The 16,849-nt window shown below is 40.3% G+C and overlaps 2 protein-coding genes across 2 annotated transcripts in view; one reads left to right on the top strand and one right to left on the bottom strand.

The window, feature by feature from the left end:
* The first annotated feature begins 567 nt into the window (after nt 1-567).
* Nucleotides 568-12,087, top strand: ADPRH (ADP-ribosylarginine hydrolase). The gene is made up of 4 exons (XM_015817710.1): nt 568-721; nt 4,343-4,691; nt 9,680-10,040; nt 11,194-12,087. The coding sequence occupies exons 2-4, from the start codon at nt 4,379-4,381 to the stop codon at nt 11,585-11,587; spliced, it is 1,068 nt and encodes a 355-aa protein (XP_015673196.1). The 5' UTR covers nt 568-721; nt 4,343-4,378; the 3' UTR covers nt 11,588-12,087.
* Nucleotides 12,088-14,996: 2,909 nt separating this feature from the next.
* The window catches only part of IGSF3 (immunoglobulin superfamily member 3), a gene marked incomplete at its 5' end in the record, with an annotated part of 77,170 nt that continues 75,317 nt past the window's right edge, over nt 14,997-16,849 (bottom strand). Inside the window, one exon of the mRNA XM_015817718.1 lies at nt 14,997-15,978. Coding sequence (XP_015673204.1) covers nt 15,728-15,978 — 251 coding nt within the window. The remainder of the gene's footprint in view (nt 15,979-16,849) is intronic.

The raw sequence follows: 16,849 nt of genomic DNA, 5'->3' as shown, positions 1-16,849 counted from the left end.
CTCCCTGCCTTCCCCATGTGTCTTTTGGTTTTAATGTTTGTTTTTAACTTTTTATATCTTAGCTTAGATGTAACTGTAAGCCGCCCAGAGTTACCTTATGGTAAGATGGGCAGCCAATAAATTTTATAACTAAATCAATTTCCTGAAAAGGCTTTGATTGCCCACCTCATTCAGAGGAATCTACTTAGACCCGGATAGGAAGGAGGGTGCTCCACATATTTGTTTCCGTGTTCTGCTTACCAGTGTTTCTCAACCTTGACAATTTTAAGGCATGTGGACTTCAACTCCCAGAATTCCACAGCCAGCATTGCTGGCTGTGGAATTCTGGGAGTTGAAGTCCACATGCCTTAAAATTGTCAAGGTTGAGAAACACTGTCAGCTTAGCTGAGAAAAACGGAAGTTTTCCACCAACGTCCCATCCGCTTGGCTACTTCTCAGTCTTATATATACACAGCGCCCATAGGGCGGAAACTTTACTGTTGGGTTTCGCTTTCTGCCACCCAGACGACATCCAGACAAAACTTCCCGAGAAGCAACAGCAACGATCGTTTGAAAGGGAGACGCTTCTTTCGGCGCTATCCTTCAAACTCCGTTCTCCAAGAACCGGCTGCAACTTTGGCTTACGGCCACTCGCGGCAGTAGATTAGCCGCCGCCGCCGCCGCCGCTTCTCGCTCCTGTTTTCTTGGGAGTTTCAGGTGCGAAACCGCGATCGCTGTCATTGTAAGTATGGCTGAGTCATTTATTTAAAATAACCCAAGGTAGGGCCCGGTTGTAACCAAGATACCGGGCGTGGTCCTGCTCCCTCCACTACTTTTCCCGAATTTCTGTATTTTTCCGGTTACACAACCTTGTGCATTCAGAAGTGACCGCCCCCCACCACCCCGCACCTGCTCCTAAAACGAGCAGACATTGGGTGATAGCCTTAAACAGGGACTCCCCGAACTCTTGAAGCGTGTCCCGCTGTCTTATTTAACGAACTCTAGTCCTTAATAAGCCAGGGCGATTATTAGTATTGCAGCAATCGAATCAGGTGGATTTTTATTAAATCAAAAAGAATCACGTGTATTCGGAAACATACCCGGGGTTTTTAAGGGTTTGCTCCTAGCGATTGTGGCACAAGACTGCAGCCACGAATTAAGGCTGAGAGAAAGCGGAAGAACGAGATATAAAACCCAGCCTGTGGTTTGCGCAACCCGCTGGAGAGCGGAGCCCGCCCCACTTACCCCTTTCTGGAGCTTTTCGCGAAGAAACACCCCCGAGAGCCACATTCTCTGCAAGCCCAGACACGGCTCCGTCGGAGGCAGTTGGGCCTCAACCACTGCTAGCAAGAACCCGGAGTGGCGAGCAGCGGAAATCTTTATTCGGTTTAACGAAAGTCATAATGTGCTGTGGCAGGACTTTCGACGAGACTGGGAGGATTGTCTAATTCAATGCGCCTGGTTTCCGAAACTATTGCTTAATTCTGCCCGTCCCTTGCCGCCTTGTGGCTTAGTGGCAAGCTAAATGCGACGAGCCTCGGGGTGCTGATAGATCAATTGAATTGATCTCTTCCCTTTCCTCCCCCCCCAGTAACAACGCCTTTTCGTAAACTTGACAGCTTCCCTTGTTGAGGGTTCCTTCTCTCGGAGCACTAGTTCTCTTAGTAGCTTCCGCTGCACAGCTTGCTTAAACTTGGTTACTGAATTAGCCTGTCTTCATAGTGTGTACACAGTACCTAAACCAGTGGCTCTCAACCTTTTTAATGCCGCGACCCCCAACCGGTCGTAAGTCGAGGACTAAACCGGTCGTAAGTTGAGGACTAAACCAGTCGTAAGTCGAGGACTAAACCGGTCGTAAGTCGAGGACTACCCAACCGGTCATAAGTCGAGGACTTTCCCTGTCCGGGAGCACCGCGCATGCGTGGTTCCGCCCCCTGCGCCGGCCAAGGCATAGCTGGCAAGCGGCAGAGACGGAGCAGGCCGACCACCAGCTGGCCCAGCCCAAGGGAGATAAGGCACCCGCCGGAAAAGGGGAAAAAAATGGCAGACAGCCTTGCTTTGCGACCCCCATGAAATGGTCGATCGACCCCAAATGGGGTCGCGACCCATAGGTTGAGAACCGCTGACCTAAACTCATAAAAGAGCTGGGTTGATACTGCCTTTGCTCCAAATCTGTTTTTTTTTAAAACCAGCAGAATATTCTGCAGTGTTGCTGTATACCAATCTTCCTTCCCCTGATGAACATGACGATCCTAGTATTGTTTTGCAACCTGAATTTCATCATGGGTGTGTGTGTGTGCTTTTTTTGTAAAAAAAAAAAAAGTGATGCAACTCACACGTCATACAACCCGCCTTGCCTACCCTACAAGTTTTACCTTTGTAGTTGAAAAAAAAAACCCCTTCAGTTTTTAGTGTATTTAAAAGACTAGGATTTTGTTCAACGTGAATTAATACTATTAATGTTACCATACACTGTGTGGCTTTAGATAACAAGAAGGCATTTTATTAATCTTTTGGGACATTTACCACTGGCATACCCATTTAGTTTAATGAGTGGAAATGTCAGCTTTCTGTGTGGAATGAAATTGGCCCAATAAAACAAAATTTGGTTGCTTGTAAAAGATTGAATTGTTTTTAAGAAGTTGTCAAACAAGGTGGAAAAATTTACATTTGGAGTTTAATATGGATATTGACCTGAAACAAATTAAAGTTGAAACTTTTGTTAGTGAACAGATTACTTTTAATTTACCTTTAAGTTAAACCCAATTTAATAAATAGATCTGATTAAACCTTATACTGTAGGTCTACCTTTACATCTGACCAATATATAATTAATATATATTATTATTATTAATAATATCTCCAAAACATAAGACATTGGCTTTATTCTTATTCTTCCCCTCTACAGTTTGAATATAAAGTATAAAAGACTAAAAAGAGATTTTCGTAGACATCCCAGCCTTTGAACTACCCAAGGAACTGAAACAGCAAAGTTTCACTGTCAGGCAAGCTTCCACGCTAGCCGTCTTTCTTTCCTCTCGCTTGCCTCTTTTTAACCTCACACCCCCCACACACATTCTGTAAGGGAAGGCAAAAGGCCCGCTCACCCTCCATGTTTATGTGTCTCTCACCGCCACCATCGGCTTCCATACCACATGGTCTGACCCAGCCAATCAAGTCACGCTCTCGCTGTGGTGCTCCGGCACCTCATGGCTCCTCCTAGAGGAGGCAGACAGCGCCAGAGGGGATCCCGCTCACACTGTACTGCAAGCGGGGCATTTTCAAAAACAAATGACAGGAAGGGAAACAATAGGAAAAGAACGCAACTCTGGAAAATCCGTCAAAAAAGCTGCCGGAACTCTGTTCCGGTGCGTTCTATGACAAAAAAGTTATATATATATATATGTGGATGCTGCTTCCGGAAGTCCGTTCTGCGCCTGGGCAACAAAAAATTAAATGGTTCTGCCAAAGTGGTGCGAACTGGCTGAATCCCACCAACACACACATACATACACACACACACACATACATACATATATACACATATATATACAAAAATCATTCATATATATAGCAAAATTGACTATGGTACTATTGACTCTTGTGTCTGCTCCTGGCTTTTAGATTTGTTTTGTTTTGCTTTGGGGGCTAAATGTATGCAACACACACAAAAAATGGGGGGAAACTTTAAATGGACCAATAATCATTTTTCATTTGGATAAAATGAACCAGGAATTTATTTCAGGATTTAGTCAGTGTTAGAACTTTTCATTCATTGACTAAATTGAAAAGATGGAGCAGAGTTTTTCCACAATGAAAGTGGCAGAAAGGAGATGATTTACCTCCAGTGTCAGGCTCTAGAAAGAATTGAAATAAAGTCCTTGTTTTAAATGGTCTCGCTTAAAAGCAACCTTTTATTTTGTTTAGTTTTGTTTCATGCATGAGAAAGTATGTGTTAAACAATACATAATTTTTCCCCATTGGTTGTGGATAACACCTGTACTCAATAACTGAGAATGAGTATTATTTGGTCTTCACACCTCCTGAGAGCAGAATCTTTATATTATTCATTAAAGCAGCCTATACTTTTTTAGGTTTCTACACGAGTTGACTCTTTTTTCTTTCAAATTCATGCAGAAATCTAAAAACATCTGTATGCTGCTTTAGTGAACAGCATACAGGAGCTTTGCTTATATCTTTTTTTTTCTTAAGTTCTGAAGCACTTTTTAAAAATCATTTTTAAGTGTTGTTTGTCCAAGTAATTATATAAAAAAGATAATGCATAGAATAAAGCAGTTGAAATTTATGGAATTGAGATGTGTTGGTAAATCATAGTGTGCTTTTTAACTTGTATTTATTTTAGATTTTCTTGATTATAATCTTACTGTGGCAACACAACATGTGCTCTGTCCTGATGGAGAACTATGTGGCTGCCATGGTGTTGAGTGCAGCTGGAGATGCCCTAGGCTTTTGTAATGCAAAATGGGAATTCCAACGCAGTGGTGAAAAAATTCACAACGAAGTAGCCAAAATGGGTGGCGTGGACCATCTTAATATAAAAGGTTGGAAGGTCAGTGATGACACCATTATGCACTTAGCTACTGCTGAAGCCTTGGCTGCTGCTGGCAAAAACCCAGAGTTATTCCACTTGTACAAACTCCTTGCAACAAACTACAGAGATTGCATGAGTGACATGGATGGACGAGCTCCAGGTATGTTTTCAAAATGTTTCCATAAGAATGAATGAAATAGTATTTCTCAAATATCATGCTTTACCAGGTGTATTCTGCTTCACTGTTGGAAAAACTCCATTTTACAGCTTTGTTTATTGGCCTTTTTTATCATTCCTGCTTTAAAGTAGGCCCTAATACTGCTGGTAAATCTACTTTTTGTGACCGCCAGAGCCATTTCTGGCTACAATTGCTGAAAATTATTGGATGCTTTAGTAGCCACAGTCCATACTCAATTTATTTTTTTTCCAGTCAGATCTTATTAGAGAGATAACACCATATGGTTCCAGATGGAATAAACACCCCCACTCTCTCAGGGCACTGGGTATGTTGATTGGGAATGATGGGACCTATCTGGAAAATAGCAGTGTGTAGAATGTTAGCAGAGATGTAAGAAAGAATGAAATGAACTCAAAACAAAATATCCAAATATTTACTTCATTACTCAATTCTTCCTCCTAATACAGTTAGCAACTTCTCTTCCCTACATAATAATTCCTTTTCTTAATCAGGACACAGCATCCTCTTCAAGCACCTAAAGAAACATACCAACATCTGGTTCAAGTATATTGTGGTATTTTCCTTTCCAATCAAATATATTGAAGAATCTTGAAAGCTTTGACTGGTCCAGAATGCAGTGGTTTGTATAGTGATGGGAGTCGCTGGGTTTTCTCATGCAAAGCCTCTATTGTGAGAATTGCACTGTTTATCAGTTCTCTTCCAGATGCAATTCCAGATGTGGTAATTCAAACATGGCTTAGGATAACTAATGGGCCATCTTTTCTCAGTGTGATTGGAAAGAGGGTAGTTTCTGTGTTCATTTGACCACCATAGAAACAGATTTTCTTAGCTGTGATTCCTCCTTCTCTGGAACAGCCTTCTTTCCAAGATCAGATAGTTTCCAACTGATTTTTCAGAAAGCAACTAAAAGCTGACTATTCTGGAGTGCCTTGGGACCAGATTTGTGATGAGGATTACTATATTACTGGTTAAATTCCCATTTATTTAAGGCTACAGTAATATATTTTGCTAACTGACAAATCATGGTTCATCTGCCATTATTTAAATTCCCATTTATTTAAGGCTACAGTAATATATTTTGCTAACTGACAAATCATGGTTCATCTGCCATTATTTAATTTCTATAGCCATCTATCTCAACCAAGTGACTCTGGCTGAACAATACAAAATAAATATATACAGCTGAGAAAATTTTTAACAATTGCCAGTAAAGCCAAGACATGGCATCCTTAATACATTTAAGGGCCCAGGCACATAGCCAGGTTTTTAAAGCCTCATGAAAGGCTAACAGGGTCAGGATCATTCTAATCTCTGAAGAAGGATGTTCCAAGGAGCAGGAGCTATGGCTGAGAAGTCATGTCCTCTGGTTCCTGTCAGTTGACATTTCTTGGCTGGCGGAATATGCCCCATGCCCAGCCTGCTGGATCAGATTGGAGTGGTAGAAACTATTGGGAAAAGACAGTCCCTTAGGTAACCCAGTCCCAAGCCATGTAGGGCTTTATAGGTGATAGCCTGGACCATGAATTGTACCCTGAAACACATTGCTAGCTAATGCAGTTCACACCATAGTGGTATTATATGTGACAGTTCACACCATAGTGGTATTATATGTGACACACTATTATCTATGCAGCCGCATTCTCTACCAGTTGAAACTTTCAAATGCTCTTCAAGGACAGGTCAATGTAGGGTGCATTGCACAAAGAACATTACCCAAACCCAAGAACCCATAGTTTGGCTTCATGCAATGGGTGAACCTAATATCCCAAAGGTGCTTTTTCAAGAAGCAACTGGACTTTCTTATTTTTCTTTGAAAACATTTCATTTCTCATCCAAGAAGCTTCTTGGATGAGAAGCGAAATGTCTTAAAAAACAACAACAAGGAAGTCCAGTTGCCTCTTTAAAAAAGCACCTTTAGGACAGCCATGATCTGGATGACTGAGAATCTCCATAGACATGTGAACCTAATACTTGCCTTTCGAATTTTACTGAGTAGGAAAATTTATTTAAATTTATATATCCCTTTTATCCAGACAAATTTTAATCAGCTTATAAAACAGAGTAAATAACCCTCTAAAAAGCAAGGGTTATACCACGAGAAAATAAAGTCAGGTGAAATGGGAAGTGCAAAGAGAATCAAATGAATAAAATGCAATTAATCTGATATGTTTCTATATTATTTAAATGTTTCTCTTCTATTCTGCTCACGTCTCATTAAAATACAGAACCTGGCGACTATTTGTGAAGGGATTCTGGGAACACCTAAATTCTGCTAGCTCCAGGTTGTGCACCACTGTAGGAATCAGTGCTCAGTCATTGCAGGGTGCAAATATGGCTGACTGCCTTCGCAGTGTTTATTCCTTTTATACAGGTATTCCAAATAGCATAAAGTAACATGGCATCAGCATAGTAACAGCATTTCTATTGGTGAAACCCCTTGCTAATCCTTAAGAATATACCAGCTAGGAGGCCCCAGCCAGGGAGCAGTTTCTTCCACATCCTGTTGATGTAACCTAGCTGATATCAGGTAGGTGAGGTCATTGTATCAGCCTGGGGTAGTTTCCCACATTGCCATGGCAATGTGAATGGATGAGATCATGTAGAGCAGTGTTTCTCAACCTTGACAATTTTAAGGCATGTGGACTTAAACTCCCAGAATTCCACAGCCAGCAATGCTGGCTGTGGAATTCTGGAGTTGAAGTCCACATGCCTTAAAATTGTCAAGGTTGAGAAACACTGATGTAGAGAGAAGAGGCACACAGGCTTTGGAAGGGCAGTTTGCTGCTCACGACCTCTACCTGGCCCCTATCTCTACACACCACAGCTATGGTACTCAGATAAGGAGTATCTCTGAAAAATATAACTGAGGATGGATTGTGGGCAAAGTATGCATGCTGTACCATCATTCCCCTGAAAACTTCCAAATTAAGCTGAAATACAGTTTTAAATGACTTTTAGAAAAGTCCATGTCTATGGTTTGGGCTTCTTGCATCTCCTTATACAGCAGCTTGCGGGCTTTCTGTTCTTGAGAAATTTATACATCTGTAAACTACCTTGTTTTACAAGCCTGAAACTCTGCAAATCATAGGGATTTTCCCTTTCTGGAGAAGGCATAGGGAAATTCCTCCTATTGCCCTGATCTTCAGAAAAGTCTGCAAAGTAACCTTGCTTTGTAAATTCTTGGTAGCTAGGTAGAAACGTTTCTCCAGGATCTGATTACATTAATGAAGATAATTTACCTAAAGAAGTATTTTTTCAACTTAAATTGGTTTTTTTTTTCTTTTTTAACTATAGAAGACCACATGTCATTAAATTAATTCACATTCTCCTTCTTTACAAAAATACATCTTATATACCTTTCAGCTCTTAAAGGGTTATAGAACTGGCCATGGTCACATAGAGATAGTGAATCTGATTGTCTGTTTAATGCAAACAACTACATTAAAATGCTTCCAGCTGATGCCTGCCCAGACTTTGTTTAAACCTATTCAGTTATGCGAAGCTTACCATCTCTCTGAGTAATTAGTTCCACTGTTAAACAGTTCTCTAATTTTTATGCGTTTCTGTAACTTACACCATTCTCTGTTCTGTTCTCTAAGATGATGGGGAACAAGTTTTAGTTTTCTTCTGTGCAAACCACATTGCCCTATGATTTTGAAAGCCAGATGTCCACTGTAGATCATTAAGCTCTAACCATTCAAGTACTACATTCTGCTTCCCTCATTGCTAAGGAAAGCCTGTCAAAAGTCCAATAGCACTCTCCCATGCAGATTTTTAGCAGCTGATATTGGGAGAGTGACTGCCTCTGCTCCCAAAAGATACTTTGGACTTCTCTCTAGTTCCTTGCTGGATTTCTTAAATATATTTACATTATGTGGAACCTTAAAACATGTTCATTAAAAATACAGAAATAAAGAAGTTGTCAAATAATCCTTTCATTATTTTTCAATAGTGTTAGCTTTCTTACCCTTTCACCATGGAATACATTGTGAGCTATTTGAAAACTATTCTGGTTGATTCATGGAATCATAGGGTTGGAAGAGACCTTTGAATCCCTGGTCAAAGCAGGATCCTCAAACAATCAGAGATAAACTTCAAACAATGAAGCACCTATGACTCCAAAGAGGCAGGCCATTCCATCATAATAGCTCTCTCCCTCCTTGCAATTAGAATATGTGTAATGATTCAATGAATTTTCATTTAAGACATATACAGAGTATTGCAGATGTTGCACAGCTTTGGAAAAAGTTCAAAAAAGTGAACTCTTCTAGGTGAAATACATGCATACTTTGGTATAAATTTAAAGGGTTTCCCATTCACTTACATCTTATATACTCTATATTCTTTATTCAGTGGGACCTAATTCCATATAAGTGTACATCTAATTACATACTTAGATGTTTTATTATTTTAATTATCTGCTTCTTCAACCTACTTGCTTTACCAATATTGTTAAGGCTGTTCAGATTTATGAACAGCATTAAGAATTTTCAGTTTCACAGTGGTAAAACAAGCTTTTATACACGAGTGGATTTGTATTGAAATGGATTGCTAGTTTTCACTTCCTTTTTGCCAACAATTTTGTGATAGTTTAGTAGTATCATTATCACTAAGTACTAATTTTGTAAACTAGGCTTCCCTATTCTGTGTTCTTAAAATGTATCAGGAGTGCAAACTACATCGTCAGGCAATGTTGGCCAGGTTGATTAAGGATGATGGGTCTTATAAGAAAACATATTCAGAGATACTCAGTGAAGGTTATTTTACATTGTGTAAGAAGACAGGCATAGCAAAAAGTTATTCAGGGAAGATTTTTCTGATAATGGTATTAAGTCATTTGGAGCTATGTTTTTGGAAAAGTTTGGGCTAAGTTCTATTTGCAGTGTTTTATTGTTTTTGTTGCCTGCTTATAATGAACATGTTCTGATACAATGTTCCATCTTTCATAGGTGATACCTGCATGCATTATGCTATGAATTTGGATCCAGATAACTCAGATAGCTGGATACCTAATTTCTGTAAAAGGGGAGGAGGATGTGGAGCTGCTATGAGGTCGATGTGCATTGGACTAAGATTTTGTCAACCAGAAGACCTGGAAAAATTAATTGCAGTCAGTGTTGAGAGTGGACGAATGACTCACCATCATCCTACTGGTTATCTTGGATCCCTTGCATCTGCTCTTTTTACTTCTTATGCGGTGAATCACAAACCACCACAGGAATGGGGAAGAGGGCTAATGGAGGTGATCCCTAAAGCAAAGGCCTATATCCAAAAGTCTGGCTGCTTTGTAGATAAAAATTTGGAGCACTGGTAAGTATGGGTATTTGGGTTGTTAATAGTTGGAAGGTAAGCATAACTGATATTTTTGTAACTATATAGTGCTGAGCAAGCATTAAATATATTCTATCCAGAGAACCCACATAGATACTTTGGAACAAAAGAATAATCTATGAGTAGTATACATACCTTCCTTATTTGAGCGCTCAACTGGAGAACAGAGTCCCAGAATGGAGGGGAGAAGGTAACAATAACAGAATTGGAAGGCACCTTGGAGATTTTCTACTCTAACCCCCTGCTCAAGCAGGTAACCCTATACTATTTCAGACAAATGGTTACCCAATCTTTTCTTAAAAACATCCAGTGTTGGAGCACTCGTAACTTCTGAAGGCAAGTCATTCATGAAGGCAAGTGATCAATTGTTCTAAAAGGAAGATTTTAGCAGATTTTATTCCACTATGGAGTGGTGCTCATCTCCATTTCAAGGCCATTGAGCCAGTGCTGTCTGAAGACTTTTCTGTGGTCCCGTGGCCAGCATGATGTCACAGAGTCCTGTTACCTTCCCACCTGTTACCTATTTACTAGCATTTGCATACTTTCAAACTGCTATGTTGGCAGGAGCTGGCACGAGGATGGATGCTCACTCAGTTGCATGGAGCTCTGGTCTTGAATCTGGGCTGTCGGCTTTCCAGCCAACAAGCCTAGTGTCTTAACCGCTGAGCTACCATACTACGTTTTAACTAAATAAATTTCTCCTTAGTTCTAGATTGCTTCTCTCCTTGATTAGTTTCCAACCATTGCTTCTTCTACTTTCAGGTGCTTTGGAGAATAGGTTGACCCCCCCTCTTCTTTGTGGCAGCCCCCTAAATATTGGAACACTACTATCATGTTACCCCTATTCCTTCTTTTCATTAAACTAGACATTCCCAATTGCTGCAGCTGCTCAAATTATTTGATAATTTATGCTTCAAGCCTTCTAATTACATTGGTTCCCTTTTTATATTTTGTACATCTAAGGCAACATCTTCCAACTAAAGTTTTATTGTTATGTTGGACTTCAACTTTCCTCCATAATCTTCCAAATATTAAGTAGGGAGTGTGGAGTGGTTAGATTTTTTTTAAATGAAATTCATTAATTTACATAAATCTAGCATATCAATAGAAACTTTGCATTTCTATTTCACAGGAACTACTTTGAAGACCAGTGGAAGAGATACCTGGAAATCAGAGGCATCTCAGATGGAAACTCTCCTCCTTCCTTCCCTAAAACATTTGGTGTGAAAGAGAGAGATGAATTCTACACTTCCTTGAGTTTCTCAGGGTGGGGAGGTAGTAGTGGCCATGATGCGCCCATGATTGCCTATGATGCTTTCCTGGGTTCTGAGAATTGGACTGAGTTGGCTCTGCGGGGTTTCTTTCATGGCGGGGACAGTGACTCCACTGGGGCGATTGCTGCATGCTGGTGGGGAGCAATGTATGGCTTCAAAGGGGTTAGTGAAAAAAACTATAAAAACATTGAATACAGAGACCGACTGGAAAAAGTAGCTAAGGAACTCTATCATCTCAGTTTGACTACCTAAAAGTCCTACTGCTGGAGATGAAGTAACTGTTAAAATTCAGCAAAACAAAATATTTACCTATAAACTATAACTATGAATAGTGCATACATATAGTGATTTAAATTAGGCAGTAAATACTACTGAAAAATCTACCACCATCTGTCCCTAAAATGTTAAAAAATTAAGAATTTATTTGAGTATAATATAAAATTTAGCTGGAAGGGGGAGAGGAGAACAGCCCAGTTGCAGCTAGAGGACTAATGGCTGTTTCTGGTCATCCAAAACTACAATCCAAAAAGTAAAGCTGGAGCAGGGACAATGTTTATCTGCCTACACACTCCCTAGAAAGCCTAATGCACGTTATCAAAAAGTTTCCCTTGTTTCAGATCCTTCTGCTACATTTCTAAATACAAAACACAGAAGATTAGAGGTCCCAACTAACTGTACAAATAAAATGAAATGTATCTTCTCATCCATTATTTCAAATTGATGTCATTAATATAAGCAATTCAAGTCCTGCCTTAGCCATGAAAGCCAGCTGGGTGACTAGTCACTGTCTCTCAGCCCAACTCACCTCACAGGGTTGTTGTTGGGAAAATGGGAGGAGGAAGGTATGCTGAATTTAGTGGCTGCCTTGAGTTATTTGTATATAAAGTATGTATATAAAAATAATAAAGATGGGATATACATACAAACATACCTACCTACATACTATGTGGATTTTTGACTAACATCTTTGCAGGCAGTGAGCTACACCTTGGCCTTAGGAATTAAAGTTTTGCTTAGCATCTTGCAAACTTTGCTCGTTCAATCCAATCGTTTTGAAATAGGCCCAGTTGGATGGAAGATGTCTTGCTCATAGATCACTAATATTTTTATTTGAATCCTGCCTTTATTATTTTTAGAAATAACTTAAGGTGGTGAGCATATCTAATATTCCCTCTTCCTATTTTCCTCAAACCCAGTGAGGTGAGTTGGTCTGAGAAAGAATGACTGGCCTAAGGTCACCCAGCATGGTCAAAGTGGGATTTGTACTCATGGTCTCATGGCTTCTAGCCTGGTGTCTTAACCACTAGAACAAACTGGCTCTGAGACTGAAAAAGTCTATGCGCTGAAGGATAATCTCTTAAGGAATAAAAAATGATAAACAATTGCTAAGCATGGAGATATTTTGCATAACTCCAATAATATACTGCAACATTAGCTTAGTTCCCCATTCCTTCCTCAGCACTGTTGAGTCTTTATAGAAGAGCAGGTCTCTCTTTGCCATTATAGCTAAGCCCCAGTGAAGTTATACCTTCATAATCTTAGCTTTCAGAGTGAAAGGAGAACAGATTCTGCACAGTTGAGTCATTGTAGGCATTTGTTCAATGCTTATGATGTGTGCCCATGGCAGTGATGCCAAGCCATGGTAAGAGCAAGAATGTTGTGGCTTGCTACAGTTGAACACCCAACTTGACATAAGCAGCACATTGATAGCCGAATTGTATTAATAAAAAAAGCTTTGTTAACAGTTCAAAACCATTAACACAGGACATTAAATCACAATTTTAACACAAGTTTACTACAGCTTGCATGTGTGTTGTATAAAACATTTAGTGCAACATGGTACAAAGTTCTCTTTAATAATAATAATAAAAAACACATTTTCTCACATCATGCAAAGGTAGCTTGTTCCTTTTTCTCTGGGTAGAGAAAGGTGGTCCAAAAAGCTTTGTGAAAGCTTTTTGCAGGCGGTGTCCATGTCTTAAAAAGAAAGCCCATTCTAACTAGTAATCAGTTTGGCAGCACAATGGACAAGTCATTTGCAAGTGATCCTTGGTGCTGCTTGTGGGACAATTCTTCCACTATTTAGAGGCTTTATGACATCCATATACTTTCCCAAGAGGTCCATAGTCCACAGTCCACAGATGGGAGAGCTAGCCACTGGATGTCGCTGTGGGATAACTTTCCATAAGCAGGCGTGCAGAGGAGGATTGCTGGCAGGGAAGCATTGATACTACTAGGTCAGTTTAAAACATTTCCAATGCAAAGATAAGGAGCAATGTTGTTTAGGGCAGGGATTGTCCCACTACCTCCTTTCCTTTGTAAGACCTTAACTCAATTACAACTCCTGCCCTCCAGCAGAATATGTACAAGACGTTTTACATTAACCGTACAGAGAAGCTAGGAATTTTTGTGTGTGTTGCGTAGGTGTCTCATTTTCTTTTTAAATCCCCTCTCTTCTGAATAGACAGTATAGGCAGGCAGACTAAAACTATGGGTTGTTGTTTTTTTCAAATTGCACATTATATAAGATTTAAGGTTTTGCAGAGGCAGATTTGGTTCTGGGAACTTTCTGGGTGCTTTATTAGAAGGTTACAAGGGTGGGGGACTCTTCAAAATCTCAGCGCTTAGATCAATAATGTTCCCCCCCCCTCACAGCACCTGCCTCAACCTCAGGTCCTTTAGATGTGTTTTATTACAAATCTGTTATTTCTAGCCAGCATAACCAAAGGCCCTGCTGGCTGGGAATTATGCAAAGTGTAGTCTCCACCCATCCGAGAGACACCAGATTGAGAAAGACTGCTTAATATTAGTATAGCAGGCACGTCTTTCTCTTGACATAAGGAAAACCTTTGCACTGGTGTTAAAGCCCCATTCCTCAAGTTTGTTATTCCCACAAATTGCTTTAATAAGGATGAATTAGCAAAACTATTAGTTTTCACTCTTCAGGAAGGAAAAACCGGCTGTATTGCTATCTTCTTACCACTGATCACCACCTTCAGGTCAAGGCAGCAGAACATGCTGGCATATATCGCTGACACTATGAACCACACAGATTCACTTGTTTTATGAAAAGTAGCAACCAGCTGTGCCAGGAAGACTTTTAGGAAGACAGTAAACACACTTTTTTTTTTTTGTAAAGTTTTAAAATTTCCCTGTCTCTGCAGCTAGAATCAGGGCACAAGAGATCTGGTCCATCACGTATAACAAACATTTTCCTGGACAGCACATGGAAAGAGCTTTTTCACTTGAAGTAGGAATTCCACCTGAACTGAACCAAGGTCTCTTAATGCTGTGCCTTTCATAGAAAGAACAACAGTTCTTAGCCCAGCATACTTTCACTTATTGTGGCTTACGCAAGGCTGGTGGAATGAAGATGAAGGATTGTAAAAATAAAGCTGAAATAACAAAGCAGCATATACATATATGGGAGGGAAGGAAGAACACTCATACCCCTTCTTGCCTGATGTAAGCTTCTTTGTGTAGACAGTGCATTTGTTTCTTACAACATTTCTTACAACATTTGTAAGAAACAAAAGTTGGTCACTATGTCAGCCCTTTCTCTGCTCTGTTTCAACATTCCAGTTATTATAGTGCCAGGCCACACAAGGAGGCAGTTACTCCTGCACTGCTTTTCCTAAACTTTGGTCAAGATTAGGATCTATTTTTTCTGCTGCAATCTCTAAGTGTGATAGTGGAGGATATTTAAACCAGAGCCTTTTTGGTCATTAGAATTAGACAGGCAATTGTCCTTGGGGAAGTCAAAGCTTTCCTTTGAGGGACTGTAATTTCTTTTTGAAGCTAAAAACAAAGCTACTCTCCCTCCCCCATATGCATTTTCAGTCCTCAATAGTAAGAAACATCCAGACCGATGTGGCAGAAACAATGCCACGTAATATGCAGTATGGAGTGATCCTAGGTTCATTTCGCAAAAGCAATATGCAGTTTTTCTGGTCCACTCCAAGGACGTGTAGCTGCTGAAACGAGCCCATTTGATAAAAAAAAAGCTTACTCAAAATAAAGTGCCCCACTTTGGCACAACCAGAGCCCAACTTAATCAATACATTCTGGAGTCTGTCCTCTGCGTAATACAAGAATACATATTTGAGCAACAGAATTACAGCCCAGAAGACAAATGATGACACTGGATGAAAAGGAAACAGTATGAAAATTCATTATATACAGTGAACAAATGGACATTCCATCCCCCTTCGCAGTTGGCTGGTTCTTCATAGGCATTCTGGGGTGTTCAGGTTCCTCTAGCCCCAAAGATGACAGAAAAGTGTAGCAGAGGTAAGCTGGTATCCAAAAAGTTCAGATGGTGAATAAAAATTCAACAAAATAGACCTCCTTTGGGTTTCAGATGCAGCTTTACCTCTCTTAGGACTCTGCCATTTAATCTATAGTTCCTGGATGAATGCTGAGAACAGGAGGCTCCAGACAAGTGGGGGAATAGTTTAGGTGTGGCTCTTTGATCCATAACAAGGGGACCCCGTTCTTTCCTTCGGAATTCTTGCTGGAATTTCGGCTTTTGAATCGCACCAGCAGAATGGTGATGATGAGAATGCCAAAAATGGGAAAGGGATAAAAAAATACGAAGTAGAACAGAGAGTCATTGGTGCAGATAACAGATTGCAGAGAGGAACCTAAAAAAGAGTGACAAAGGATAGTAATAAACTTTCAGATCAATACATTTCTTTTTTTTCCCTGTATATACCAAACATTTGTGTCTATGAGTCTCTCTCTGTGTGTGTGTGTGTGTGTGCCTGCATCTCGTTTGTTAAGTCAATCTTGATTTCTGGTACCTACATGGGCAAACTCCAGTTCAATTCTAATATCCACACAATTTTCTTGGCAACATCTTCAAAAGAAAGCTATTATTGTCTTCCTAGCATGAGAGACAAGAACTGGCCCAAAATCATCCAACTGGCTTCTGTGCCAAATACAGGATTAGAACTGGAATATTCCTGCACCTAGTCCAGAGCCTTCACTAGACCAAACCACCTCTTGTAAACAATTATTAAGAAGCAATATACCAAGTGAGGCTAAAATCAGTCCTGTGTGAGTAGAACTTTTTAACCAAAAGGTTTTTACTATAATTTTCAAATTTGGCTACTGTGTTCCTCAATCACAAAAAATTAGTATAAATGGCCATATGTACAGGTCATAGATTGGCAATCAAAGGGAAATTAATTTTTAGATCTTTGTTTCCTTTTGCTCTCATAGCTATAAGCCAGTGGTTCTCAACCTTTTTAATGCCGCAACCCCAACAGGTCGTAAGTCGAGGACTAAACCGGTCATAAGTCGAGGACTAAACCGGTCGTACGTCGAGGACTAAACCGGTCGTAAGTCGAGGACTACCCAACCGGTCGTAAGTCGAGGACTTTCCCTGCCCGGGAGTGCCGCGCATGCGTGGTTCCGCCCCCTGCGCTGGCCAAGGCGTAGCTGGCAAGCAGCAGAGACGGAGCAGGCCGACCACCAGCTGGCCCAGCCCAAGGGAGGTAAGGCACCCGCCGG

This window comes from Protobothrops mucrosquamatus, unplaced genomic scaffold (assembly GCF_001527695.2).
Source record: "Protobothrops mucrosquamatus isolate PMUCROS unplaced genomic scaffold, P.Mucros_1.0 scaffold624, whole genome shotgun sequence".
Lineage (NCBI taxonomy): Eukaryota > Metazoa > Chordata > Lepidosauria > Squamata > Viperidae > Protobothrops > Protobothrops mucrosquamatus.
The sequence above is the reverse complement of the archived record's forward strand: the minus strand, read 5'-3'. Positions and strand labels throughout refer to the sequence as shown.

Coding starts and splice junctions, on each gene's coding strand:
- ADPRH (XM_015817710.1), top strand. CDS start 4,379: ATGTGCTCTGTCCTGATGGAGAACTATGTGGCTGCCATGGTGTTGAGT. Junction 4,692..9,679: donor CATGGATGGACGAGCTCCAG/GTATGTTTTCAA, acceptor CATCTTTCATAG/GTGATACCTGCATGCATTAT. Junction 10,041..11,193: donor GATAAAAATTTGGAGCACTG/GTAAGTATGGGT, acceptor TCTATTTCACAG/GAACTACTTTGAAGACCAGT.